At 45.2% G+C, this 14,076-nt stretch overlaps 2 protein-coding genes across 2 annotated transcripts in view; one reads left to right on the forward strand and one right to left on the reverse strand.

Annotated features, from left to right (window-relative positions):
* The window catches only part of WDR37 (WD repeat domain 37), a 79,384-nt gene extending 77,406 nt beyond the window's left edge, over positions 1–1,978 (reverse strand). The window contains exon 1 of the mRNA XM_054726532.1: positions 1,910–1,978. The gene's annotated coding sequence lies outside the window, so the exon portion shown is untranslated. The remainder of the gene's footprint in view (positions 1–1,909) is intronic.
* IDI1 (isopentenyl-diphosphate delta isomerase 1) lies at positions 648–7,589 on the forward strand. Its single transcript, XM_008150298.3, has 5 exons — positions 648–789; positions 2,031–2,203; positions 4,575–4,667; positions 5,378–5,508; positions 6,564–7,589. Exons 2-5 carry the CDS (start codon positions 2,062–2,064, stop codon positions 6,879–6,881), a joined length of 684 nt encoding a protein of 227 aa, XP_008148520.1. The 5' UTR covers positions 648–789; positions 2,031–2,061; the 3' UTR covers positions 6,882–7,589.
* The last annotated feature ends 6,487 nt before the right edge of the window (positions 7,590–14,076 follow it).

Here is a 14,076-nt window from a genome sequence, read left to right on the forward strand (position 1 = left end):
AATACATTGAGATTCTGCTTCCCGGCAATTGTATGGCTCAAATAAACTCACAAAAATTCTTTATAGGTTTGAATGTTAACAATATCTAAACATTGAAAGGTAATTTCACATGTAGTCTGCATTACTAACGTGCAACCTTCCATGAATATATGGATAAAATAAATGTCTGCCACCTGCGCAGAAGGCTCCTTAAACTGCCTCTACCTCGCTCAGCAACTGTCCCTGGGAACGTTACCGCTTCAGAACTCAGAGAAACTTCCCACTGGAGGTACACTCTTTAACGATTCCAAACGATGTAACCCCGGGTGTGTGGCCCCCAAGCTAGTACATCAACAGTGACTTCTACCTTCATCTTCACGCCAAGGACCCCGTCGGAGCCAACTGGGTGAGCGGCTCCGCAATTTATTCAGGGCAGTGCGCAGACCCCCAGTGCGCAGGCGCGACTCCAGGCACAGCTGCCCCAGGGCCGTCCTCCGGGGGACTTGGAAGCAGCCCTGCGTCAGGCGGCTCCTAGGTCATGGGCTAAAAGCGGGTCTGCGACCCCCGGTCACGCGAGAGACCCTGCGCGAGGTGGGCGTGGCGCCATCGCGCGACGTGACGTCAGGCCTTGGCCGCGCGCGATTGGCCTGCAGACGTGTGCGCTCTGGCGCGGCCGCCGGAGATTGGGCTCTCGGCGTCAGCGGCCTGGACCGCGGGGAGGCGGGCGCGGTGGAGCGGCAGCCCGCGGGGCCTGGGCCGGAGGGAGGCGCGCGCGGCGGAGCGGCGGCCCACGGACTGTCGGCACCTCAGGTTCAGTGCGCCCCCGAGGGGAGAAAAGGGGCTCCTGGGGGTCCCCAGGGGGAGCGATGTGGGGTCGGGGTCCCTGAGGGCTAGTGACGAGTGGCTCCCAGGTATAGCGAGGGCAGAGAAGGGGGACTGACCCCCGAAGGGAGAGATGGGGAGTTCGCAGGGGTCGACGGGGGGGGGCAGGTCCCCGAGGCGGAAAGACGAGGGGTGGGGGTTCCCTAGGGGAGAGATGGGGCGTTCCCGAGGGGAGACTCTGAGGGCCCCCGGTGGTCCTGAAGGAGACGGGGCGTGGAGGTCCCTGAGGGAGAGAGACGGGGGTCCTCGAGGGGGACACCTGCGGCCGGTCCCCGAGAGTCCCGGAGGCTCGGCACCGCCCTCAGTAAGCTTTGGGAGGGAGGGACCACCTTCAGCCTGAGGACCAAACCGGCCCCGCCGCCTGTTTGGCCCTGTGAGCTAAGAATGCTTTTTCCGAGTTAGTTGTTTGCAGGGCGGGGCGGGGGGTGGGGGGGCGGGACAGGGTGCATTTGTGAAAAGCGAGTGAAATTCCTGTTCTACTGCTCCTCGGTGAAGTTTCCCCGGAGCAGTTCAGGAGCAGTTCACGCGCCGCCAGGGCGGGGTGACTCTCAGCAGGGGTGCTGCTCACTCTGCTGCCTGAGGAGAGGGAGGGGACGCCGCCGTCACAGTCTTACTAGGAGGCCAGGTGGTGCGTGTTGGTTAAAAGGTTCGTGAGTGTTGGGCACATAGAGTGGACCTTGAAAAGGGGATTTTAACAGATTAGTAAGTGGCATAGGAGGGAATATGGTTACCATATGAGCCGCATTTGTATATGTAATGTATAATATGGGTTATCATAGACAACACAGAAAGGGTGAACAGCAGGGTGAAAAGTGAGGTTGGGACCAGACCATAGCCGGACAGGCTCCTAAGGAAGGAAAGTGTGCAGAGGCAGAGGCCACCCCGGGACACAGTCTGCACTGCAGAGGATGGATGGATGGCTGTGACACACCTCAGGGACAGACAGACATTACATCTACACATACCTTTCCAGCTGATGGCCAAGATGAGGCTGAATGCTGGGAGTAAGAGCGGTGGGGACGCCAGGAGCAGCGGCCGCAGTACTTACCCTCTGAAATGGCTTACAGTATTTGCTTACTGGGCTCTGGATTCAGAATGGACTTGTCACTGTGTTCATGTGACAATTCGAGACCTGTGATGCAGTGGCCTTTCTTTCTCCTCCCTCTTAGGGTTCTAGGACAGGTCGGACATTCTGTCACCATGCCTGAAATCAACACCAATCATCTTGATGAGAAACAGGTTCAGCTCCTGGCAGAGATGTGTATTCTTATTGATGAAAATGACAATAAAATTGGGGCTGAGACCAAAAAGAATTGTCACCTGAATGAAAACATTGAGAAAGGTACTGTTTTGAAATACTGTGTGAGAAAGTGACATGCCTAGGCATTTCAGGGCAGCTGAGAAAAGTATGTAGGTAAAGGTGTGACCTTTATCATCATATTTTATCTCTGCTTCCAGTTAGGTGAGTGGTGTAATTATACAACCTGTCTTGCTGCTTTCCCTGCTTAACAGTGATTTCCACTTCATGCCTTTTATACATACACTAGAAGCCCGGTGCATGAAATTCATGCATGGGGTGGGGGTCCCTTAGCCCAGCCTGCACCCTCTCACAATCCAGGACTGCTGACTCCTAACTGCTCGCCTGCTTGACTGCCTCATCATCCCTAACCCCTTTGCCTGCCTGCCTGATTGCCCCTAACCACCTCTGCTGGCCAGATCGCCCCTAACTGCCTCTGCCTCGGCCCCGCACCCGAGAACCAGGATTCCCTCCTCCAGCTGGCCACAGGCACCCAGGACCCAGGCTTCCCTCCTTCTGGCTGACCATAGGTACCCGGGACCTGGGACAGCTCCACCTGGGCCAGCCGCAGCCGCAGGGAACCGTGGGCGGGCGGCTTTGCCCGGGCTGGCTGCTGGCACCCGGGACCACGGAGTGGGTGGCTTCTCCCTCTCCGGGCCACGGCCGCAGCCACTGGTGCCCAGGACTGCGGGGCAGGCAGCTTCTCCCAGTCCCGGCTTTGTCAGGAAGGACATCCAGAAGGTCGTCCAGAAGACGTCTGGTCTAATTAGCATATTACCCTTTTATTAGTATAGACTAGAGGCCCAGAGCACGAATTCGTGCTCCAGTGGGGTTCATCAGCCTGGCCGGCGATAAGGGCCGTTGGGGGCCCGTCTCACCCAGTCCCAACTGGGGCCAATGGGGGCTGGCCAGCTCGGGGGAGGGACCGTGGGAGATTGGCTGTGGAAGCACACTGACCACCAGGGGGCAGCTCCTGCATTGAACATCTGCCCCCTGGTGGTCAGTGCGCATCATAGCGACCAGTCAACTGGTTGTTTGGACACTTAGGCTTTCATATATATAGACTAGAGGCCCAGTGCACGAAGTTTGGGCACGGGTGGGGTCCCTAGGCCTGGCCGGCAATCAGGGCCTATCAGGGGCGTCGCACCCAGTCCCAATCAGGGCTAGGCCTGCCAGCTGCTGGTCAGGACCTGCCGGACGGTGGAAGGGACCGCAGGAAGTTTGCCGGCTGGTGGGGGAGGTTTGCCGGGGGAGGTTGGCTGTGGGAGCGCACTTACCACCAGGGGGCAGCTCCTGCATTGAGCATCTGCCCTGGTGGTCAGTGCGCATCATAGTGACTGGTCGTCCAGTCATTCTAGTCGTTCGGTCGTATTGGTCGCTTAGGCTTTTACATAAATACACTAGAGGCCCGGTGCATGAAAATTCATGCACTGGAGTGTGTGGGGGGGTGTCCCTCAGCCCAGCCTGCCCCCTCTCACAGTCTGGGAGCCCTCAGGGATAGGAGGTGACCCGGTGATCAGGGGAAGGTGACGCCCCCATCACACCTCTGCTGCTGCCACTGCCGGCAGCACAAGCCTCGGCCGGCTCTGGTTACCTGCGCCTTGGGCGTTGGCTAGGTGGCCGACATCCGAGGCTTGCCTCCGGTGTCAACTGAGCAGCCGCCATCTGAGGTTGCTTGCACCTCAGGCCAGCCCTGGGCAGCTGGGGGGCTGAGGGCAGGTCCGCACTGGGCACCGCCATCTTTGTGATGGCATATTCTCTCTTTATTAGATAGGATATATATTTATTTATTTATTTTAGAAAGGAAAGGAAGGGGGGAGAGAGATAGAAACATCATTGATCAACTGCCTCCTGCATGCCCCCTACTGGGGATTGAGCCCACAATCCTGGGCGTATGCCCTGGCCAGGAATCAAACCTTGACCTCTTGGTTCATAGGTTGATGCTCAACCACTGAGCCACACTGGCCAGGCAACTTCATGTCTTTTACTCAGCTTCTTCAGGATTAATTTGGTTTGTAAAAAAGAAGTAATATAGTAATCCTAGCAAAATAGCACTTGTCAAGCCTATAATGCTTTTTTTCTAGTGAATGGAGAAAGAAACAAGTATCGTAAATGAAAGCTCATACCTTCCCAGCTTTCTCAGGAGAAGGCTCACTAAGCCTAATGTCCCTGGACGGGAGGTTGGCCGGTAGCGACTGGCTGACAGATCTCCATTTCTTTCACTTGGAGGCCAACTTCTTGTTGGTATGCCGGAGTTCTTCTCCATTGTAGCCATCTGGAGACTCACTAAATAGAAGACAATGGATAAAAGCAGCAGAACTGCCAGCAAGTTACTAATATCCTGAATTCCAAGTAGAGAATCAGGCACATAACTGGTATTTTAAAACTATATTAACAGTATTGTTTTTGCTTTCAGGATTACTGCATCGAGCTTTTAGTGTCTTCTTATTCAACACTGAAAATAAGCTCTTGCTACAGCAGAGATCAGATGCTAAAATTACCTTTCCAGGTTAGTGTGCCCAATCGATGTACAGTATTTTGTTGGGAACTATATTTAATTTGACTTTGTCATTTGGAACTTTCTGGTTAGCCATTGTCAAAAAGGGAAATCCTGTGAAGGACGTAATTTTATATTCTACATAAAAGAAGCTTATACAATGAGTGCAGCCTAATAAAATAGCAGTAAAGGATAAAAACTGCTAGGGGTGTGTGTGTGTGTGTGTGTGTGTGTGTGTGTGTGTGTGTGTTTAAATCTGTATCTTATATCTTTTTTAAAATATATATTTTATTGATTTTTTTACAGAGAGGAAGGAAGAGGGATAGAGAGCTAGAAACATTGATGAGAGAGAAACATCGACCAGCTGCCTCCTGCACACCCCCCACCGGGGATGTGCCTGCAACCAATGTACATGCCCTTGACCGGAATCGAACCTGGGACCTTTCAGTCCGCAGACCGACGCTCTATCCACTGAGCCAAACCGGTTTCGGCTGTATCTTACATCTTTGATCTTTTTTGTTAAAAAGGCATTAATGAAGAACTTATCTATACATGTCTATTTCACAAAATGATGACTGATAGTCCATTATAACTGATTTAGAAATCAATCTTCAAGAATCATTTGATTAATTTTTCTATTAGTTTTAAATCTTTGGGTTGTTTTTAACTTTTAGACCTACTTTGAGCAAAAGTTAATCTACATCTATATTAACATGTTCCAGGTTGTTTTACCAATACTTGTTGTAGTCATCCCTTAAGTAACCCAGGAGAGCTTGAAGAAAATGAGGCAATTGGAGTAAGGCGAGCAGCACAAAGGCGTTTAAAGGCTGAATTAGGAATTCCCATGGAACAGGTAACTAAATTGATTGCATAACCAACCCTACAAGGTGAAATCTAAATGTATATTAAAACATTTTTCATTAAAATTTTAGACCCAGGTGTAGGTTTCTGCTTTGTAACCTCTTTATAGTTATTGGCCCCAAAAAAAACCTTGAATAAAAATATTGAAATTTTTATTTCCTAATATTGTCAGAATTTACCTCAGTATCGAAACAGATTGGTCTGTTAACCAGTATAAAGTTGACTATTTTTATAATTGGTCATATCAAAGATGAATTATTTTCTTGTGGAAATCCTTAAGATTATGAACCACAACTCTGGGTGAATTAAAATCACCCCCCTCCTCCCAAATTGTCCCCTTTAAGTAAGACAAAATATCTGAATAAACAAAGTATCTCTCATCTAGTTAAATAGCAAGTATTTTTTTCTCCCAAAAAGTAATATTAAGATGTGAAGGGAGACTAATAACAATTCCAGTTTGAGTGACTGCTTTTTTTTTTCTTTCTTTATTAAGGTATTACATGTGTCCTTATCCCCCATCTCCCCCCCCCCAGCACCAGTCTCCCCCTCCTTCCCCCCCACCCCCCACAGAGTGACTGCTTTTAAAAATATATATAATTCTGCCCAGCTGGCATGGCTCAGTGGTTGAGCATGGAGCTATGAAACAGAAGGTCAGAGTTCGATTCCCCATCAGAGCACATGCCCAGATTGCAGGCTCGATTCTGGTGTGTGGTGTGCAGGAGGCAGCTGATCAATGATTCTCTGTCATTGATATTTATCTCTCTCCCTTCCTCTCTAAAATCAATAAAAATATTTTTTTAAATAATAATAAAATAAAAATTAAAAAATACAATTCTTTCAATAAATCAAATTATTTTTGGTCCTATGGAAAAAATTTAGGTACTTGAAACTACATAGTACTATTTCCATAAATCATCAATAGAAAATTAAATTTTAAAGTCATAACTAAAACTCTACTTCTTTTGTTCAGGATAGCACTGAAATGTGGTCAGTTAATTTAGATTATTTGTTTTTGATATTTCTATTACTGCTTCATTTTCGTCCTAGGTTCCTCCAGAAGAAATTAATTATCTGACTAGAATTCACTACAAGGCTCAGTCTGATAGTATCTGGGGAGAACATGAAATTGATTACATTTTGTTTGTGAAAAAGAACGTGACTTTGGATCCAGACCCCAATGAAATTAAAACCTATTGCTATGTGTCAAAGGAAGAGGTGGAAGAAATGCTGAAAAAGGCAGCCAGCGGCGAAATTAAGATAACTCCATGGTTTCAATGTATTGCAGAAGCTTTTCTCTTTACATGGTGGGATAACTTAAATAATTTGAATCAGTTTGTTGACCATGAGAAAATACACAGAATGTGAATGTGGAGATGAATGATTAGTAAAGTACTAAAAATGTTTCTGCTTAGTAAACTTAAAATGATTTTTTAAAAATTGGGTTCCCCATTAGAATTCTCATTGGATACATTGGTACGTTACAACCTGAATTTGTGTGGAAAAGATGCTGACAATTCTTGTATCACACACCCCACATATATGCACTCCTATTTGTAAAGGACATTTGTGAAAGATTATTTTTAAAAAGCAAATCAACTAAACTTAACCTGTCTAAACAGTCCTAACAAATAAGTGAAGCTCTTTATTTGCAATGTGTTGAGACGTTTTCAGAACTTGTAGAGCACTTTATTTTCCAGGTGCTTTACATATCATTAAAGTTTTATAATAGTCCAGAAAAATGTGCAACAGAAACTGTTTGCTTGGCTTCTTCAGAACAGCTCAAATTAACTTTCCGTATTAAGATATTAAATTAGGGGAGCAGGTCGAAGGTAATTAAATGGTGTATGTCCTGATTTCTATCAGTCTGTGTTCTCAGAATTTCAGGGGACAGACAGTCTATTTGTAAAATGGAAATTGGGTCATACTCTACCACAGGGGTTCTTACCACTGGTTCTGTTAACATTTGGGCTGGGTAATTCTTTGTTGTGGGGGTTCATCCTGTGCATTAAAGGACATTTAGCAGCATCCTTGGGTTGTACCCACTATTTGCCATTGGTACCCATTCCCCCATCACAGTCACGGTGATTACTGATGCCAAGTGTGTGCTGGAGGGCAAAGGTGCTCCCATTGAGAACCACTGCTCTACAAAGTCATGCCATACTGGGGGGAGCAGAGGGAATTAAACAGAAAGGTTAATATCCGTGTTAAATGGAATTGGGGTCTGGAATATGTGTATATTAATATTTAAACTGTACCTTGATTGATGCACTTTTTAAAACTCTTGCATAGATTTCTCAGTTTGAAATCTCAAGACAGCTTTATTATCCTTGAGTGCTATGTAATAATAATGAAAAAAAATTGTTTCTTACAAGCTAAATATTTTATAAATTTAATGGAAGAATCCATTTCTTGTTAACTCTGAGCAGTTAATTCATAATTTCAGGGAAGATTTGTCACAAGTATTAATTTTACTGAAAAGTAAAAACAATTTAAAAATTACATTTTAATACTGTTGTCTTGTTTGTTAAAATTTTAAGACAATAATAGGTTAACCTGCCTATGGTTGCGTAAACATAAATGCCATATAGCTTCAAAGTACATTCAAAACATTATTTCTAGTTCTTGAGTTTTCTTTCCTAGGAAGTTTTAGGCTGAAAGCCACACATAACTAGTTCCTCAGATACAGTGGCTAATGGCTGCCATACTGGACAGTGTGGCTTTAGACCAGCACTTGGCACTTTGTAAGTGCTCAGCAAGTGCACATATTCCACCGTTACTAGAATGCCCCTTCACACACACACACCCCTTTTTTTGTTGTTTTTGTTAAATTCTCATCTGAGGATATTTTTTCCATTGATTTTTTATACAAGAGTGGAAGGGATGGGGAGAGACTGAGATAAACATCGATGTATGAGAGGCACATCTATTGGTTGTCCCCACACACACACCCCAATCAGAATTGGGGATCAAGCCTTCAAATGAGATATGTGCCCTTGACCAGAACCTAACCCTGAACCCTTTAGTCCGAGGGCTAATGCTCCAACCACAGCCAATCCAGCTAGGTAGAATGCCCCTTCTTTGACCTGATGAACTTACAACTCACTCATCCAATTGAGACTAAAAATTCCTGAGAGGGCCTGAGGGAGCCTATTTAAGCCACTCCTGTATTCCTAGTCCTTTCTCCATCAGTTTTAGGTTACACCTCTCATTCCAGACACAATCAGATGTTCAGCCCATGTATACTTCCCATGCTCAAGTCCTGAAATGGGCCACTTTTTCAAGATGAAGAATAGGAATTTGCATACACATACACTGAAGTAGATTCATTGCAAAATTTACTCATCAGAAAAGGAGAGCCTCTGAAGTTGAGGATTTTTACCCAAAGACCCTCTTTCCCAAGTTTCCTTTCGTTTTGAGATTAATTTTGTAATTACAAAGATTGTAGTGATTTAAAAAAGACATCAGTGGTAGAGGTATATAACATTCAAGATTGTTGTAAGGACTTTACTCCAACTACTTCAGCGAGGCCTAACTAAGTGATTAGGATACGTTCGTTCCTCACCCAGAACATAAGCTTAGATTCAACTGTAATCTGTTTTTTTTGTAAGGTTTTTTTGTTTGTTTCGTTAATCCGCACCCGGATATTTTTCTTTTTTTCTTTTTTTTGAGTGGAAGGAAGGGAGAGAGACAAAAACATCGATAGGAGGGCCAACATTCTATCCACTGAACCAAACCGGCTAGGGCTGTAATCTGTTTTTAAATATTTATTTTTTATTTTAGAGAGAAACATCGATTGGCTGTCCCTTGAACGCACCACCCCTCAACCAGGGATCTAGCTGCAGCCTGGCAAGTGCCCCGACCAACTGGAATCAAACCAGTACCCTCTTCCTTCGTGGGTTGATGATCAACCATAAGTAACACCAGCTGGCTGGGCTGTAATCTGTTTTTAAACTGAAGGACAGTGTTAATGTGTGTGGGCTGCTTTTTTTAAAATCCTCACCTGAGGATATTTTTCCATTGATTTTTAGAAAGAGTGGGAAAGACAGAGAGAAAATATCAATGCTAGAGAAACACATCGATTAGTTGTCTCTTGCACATGCCCTGACCAGGGTGTGGACTGGGGAGGAACCTGCAACCAAGGTACATGCCCTTGACCTTTCAGACTGTAGGCTGACGCTCTATATCCACTGAGCTGAACCAGCTAGGGCTGGGCAGCTTTTTAAAAAAATGTTATATCCAAAAAAAAAAAAAAGTTATATCTAGGAGTAATTTCATTTAATCTGGTATGATTTGCCTTAAAGACCTCCCAATACTGATGGAGAAATGTGAAATCTGGAAAGAGGCTCATCTTAATAGTAGAGTTTCATACGGATATACATAATTTCTAGAGTAACAAGTATAGAAACAGATTGTATTAGTTTCAAATCAGTCAAGGAACTAAGTAGGATAAAAGTTGTATTCCAAAAGCAGACAAGATAGAGACATATACAAATTACAAGTACAACATAAGATGGTGCTTTTTAATTTGATTATTTTAAAAAATATATTTCTTTATTGATTTCAGAGAGGAAGGGAGAAAGAGAGATAGAAACATCAATGATGAGAGATAACCATTGATTGGCTGCCTCCTTCACGACCCCCACTGGGGATTGAACCCGCAACCCAGGCATGTGCCCTTGGCCGGAATCGAACCTGGGACCCTCCAGTCGGCAGGCTGACGCTCTATCTACTGAGCCAAGTCCGCCAGGGCTTAATTTGATTATTTATAAATAATGAGAACTTTACTCTCTTAGCAATTTTCAAATATGTAAAACAGTATTTTTTAAATGAGATTTATTCTTTTATTTATTTACTTATTTACTAGAGGCCCAGTGCATGAAATTCATGCACAGGTAGGGTCCCTAGGTCTGGCCGGCAATCAGGGCAGATCTGTGGGGCGACTGGTGGGGTGATCAGGGCTGCCCGAGGGCATCTGCCTTGGCCGGCCTGGTGCCACCTGCTCGCTAGCCCTGCCACCCCCACTGCCAGTCGCCACCCTCTGCGGGGCAACTGGTAGGATGATCAGGGGACCCCCCACTGGTACCCACCTTAGCTAGCCTGGGGCCTGTGGGCTGGGGGAAGCTTCTACGTTGAGCATCTGCCCTCTGGTGGTCAGTGTACATCATGGCAACTGGTCATTCCACCAGTCGTTCAGCCATTAGGTTGATTTGCATATTAGGCTTTTATTACATAGGATTCTTTTTTAATCCTCACCCAATGTGTTTTCCCATTGATTTTTATTTATTTATTTTTTTAAATATATTTTATTGATTTTTTACAGAGAGGAAGAGAGAGGGATAGAGAGTTAGAAACATTGAGGAGAGATAAATATCGATCAGCTGCCTCTTGCACACCCCCTACTGGAGATGTGCCCGCAACCAAGGTACATGCCCTTGACCGGAATCAAACCTGGGACCCTTGAGTCCACAGGCTGACACTCTATCCACTGAGCCAAACCGGTTTCGGTTTCCCATTGATTTTTAGATAGGGTAGCAGAGAGAGGGAAAGACAAAGAGAAACATCAATGTGAGAGAAACTTATTGATTGGTTGCTTCCTACAAGTGCCACAGCTGGGGAGGAGTTTGCAACTGAGGTACGTGCCTTTGACCGGAATCGAACCGGAGACCCTTAGGTCCATAGGCCGACACTCTATCCACTGAGCCAAACTGGCTAGGACTGTAATACAGTATTTTTAAAATTGGTTTTAGAGAGAGGGAGAGAAACATCAATGTATGAGAGAAACATTGATCGGTTGCCTTCTGTACGTGCCCCAATCAGGAATCGAACCCACAACCTGGGTATGTGCCCTTACCAGGAATCAAACTTTTGGTGTACTGGGACAATGCTCCAACCAAGTGAGCCACCTTGGCCAGGACAATATAATATTTTTAACTATAGTCACTATGCTATATATTACATTCCCATGACTTAGTTATCTTACACAGGAAATTTATTTATACCTTTTAACTTCTGTCACTCATCTGCCCACACTCCAGCCCCCACCTCTGGCAACCACCAGTCTCTTCTCTGTAGCTGAGAAACACTGCCAGGGCTATTTTTAAAATAAATATTGTTGTAGTTGAGTTGTAGGAATTCCTTTTATATTCTGGATATTAATCTCTTACAGATATTGGCAAATATTTTCTCCCATTCTGTAAGTTGTCTTTTCAGCCTGTTATCTCCTTTGATGCAAAGACATTTGTTTGACCTAGTCTCATTTATCTCCTTTTGTTTTTGTTGTTTGTACCTTCCACCTCCAGTATTTTTTTGATACCTTTGTTTTCTCTTTATTGACATTTCTATTATGTTCACACTGTTTTTCCCACATCCATATCTCCCTTTAGCTCTTTCAACATCTTTAAGACAATTGTTTTGCATGGCATTTGCAGAAAAACAGACACACAGGCCAATGGAACAGAACTGAGAGCCCAGAAATAAACACATGTATATGGGCAAATAATTTTTGACAAAGGATCCCAAAACATACAATGGAGAAAAGAAAGCCAATTCAATTAATAGTGCTGGGAAAATTGGAAAGCCACATGCAAAAGCATGAAACTAGGTTTCAGTTTGTCCCCTTGTACAAAAAATTAACTCAAAACAGATCAAAGACCTAAATATAAGAATTGAGACAAAATCACATAGAAGAAAACACTGGATCTTGGCCTTAGAGAAGATTTTATGAATTTGATCTCAAAGGCAAGGGAAGTAAAGGCAAAAATAAACATGACTATATCGAATCTTATGCACAGCTAAAGAAACCACCAACAAAACAAAAAGGCGATAGGAGAAAACAAGATGGCAGCATAGGTAAACACCTAAACTGCTGCCTCTCACAACAATTTCAAAACTAAAACTAGCCCAAACCGGTTTGGCTCAGTGGATAGAGCGTCGGCCTGCGGACTGAAGGGTCCCAGGTTCGATTCCAGTCAAGGGCATGTACCTTGGTTGCAGGCACATCCCCAGTAGGGGGTGTGCAGGAGGCAGCTGACCGATGTTTCTAACTCTCTATCCCTCTCTCTTCCTCTCTGTAAAAACTCAATAAAAAAATATATATAAAAAAAAAAAAACTTTAATAAAAAAAAAAAAAAACTAAAACTAAAAGACAAAATGGACATCATCCAGAACCACAGGAAGGCTGGCTGAGTGGAAATTCTACAACTAGAAGGAAAGAGAAAAGCACACTGAGACTCAGGAGCTGCGGAAGGCAGAGGTACAGAGGCATGCACGCGGAGAGGGCTGGCAACTGAGTATGTGGATGGCTTTCTAAATTGGGAGGGAGACAAAAGCTCCCGAATGCTCTGAACTCCAGTTCCAGGCGAGACTCTGGGGACCCAGACTCATACGGGGAGAAACTGGACTGTCTAGCAGCATGCAAAACTCGAGGGCGGCTTTCTCTCAGAGGTGCTTGCAGTGATTACCACGGGACACTGAGACCCAGGGGCCTCTTAGGACAGGACAGGAAGCCATTGCTGTTTGCTCCACCCTGAGATCCCGCCCCACGAAGCCATTGCAGTTTGCTCCGCCCTGAGACTCCTCCCCATCCAAGTTAAGGGCAGAGGCTTTTGCATATGAATGGCCTGGTCTTTTGAATTCTAAACTTACCTAACAAACTGCAGCTGGGTCAGTGAAACCCAGAACATCCAAACGAAGGCACAAGGCCCTGCAGCAGCTTGCATTACTTCACAGCTGGGCCTCATCTGGGCACCTCCAAAACCCAAACAAAGAGAGGAATCTGCAGATCTCTCCATAGCTCTGGCTGGGTGGCCTCAGGCAGAGACTAAATTAGCACCTCCTTGGATATCCAAGAACCAGTGTACCCAGGGGTCAGAGTGGGACCATCCAGATTACAACTCCTCAGACCCATAAGGGATACACTCAAGGGGCAGACTCAGTGAGCACCAAAACCCCACTGAAACAAGTCTTGTCTCATAAGGGTGTCTCCAGCACAGAAGTTCTCCCATCATAGACACAGCAGATCCTCACAGCCAATTGGTCTGGAGGTCAATTCCTCCCAGTGATACCAACAACAATCAAGGCTTAACTACAACAAGACTATGCACACAGCCCACAAAGGGGTGCACCAAGAGTGTCCACCTCAGGTAACTGGGGAGGCTGAGCCACTGGGCCCTGCTAGGACACCTAGCCCACAAAGCCACTCCATCAACTCAGGGAAGCAGCCAAAATGCGGAGGCAAAGAAACAGGTCACAAGTGAAAGAAATGTAGGAAAGCAAATGACTGGATATAGAGTTCAAAACCACAGTTACAAGGTTTTTCAAGAATTTTCTAGAAAAGGCTGATAAATTTAGCGAGACCCTCGAGGATATGAAAAAGGACCAACTAGAAATTAAGCATACACTGACTGAAATAAAGAATAATATACAGAGATCCAATAGCAGACTAGAGGATCGCAAGAATCAAGTCAAAGATTTGAAATACAAAGAAGCAAAAAACACCCAACCGGAAAAAAAGAAAGAAAAAAGAATCCAAAAAGTTGAAGATAGTGTAAGAAGCCTCAGG

Source organism: Eptesicus fuscus, chromosome 2, assembly GCF_027574615.1.
Source record: "Eptesicus fuscus isolate TK198812 chromosome 2, DD_ASM_mEF_20220401, whole genome shotgun sequence".
In the NCBI taxonomy this organism is placed as follows: Eukaryota; Metazoa; Chordata; class Mammalia; order Chiroptera; family Vespertilionidae; genus Eptesicus; species Eptesicus fuscus.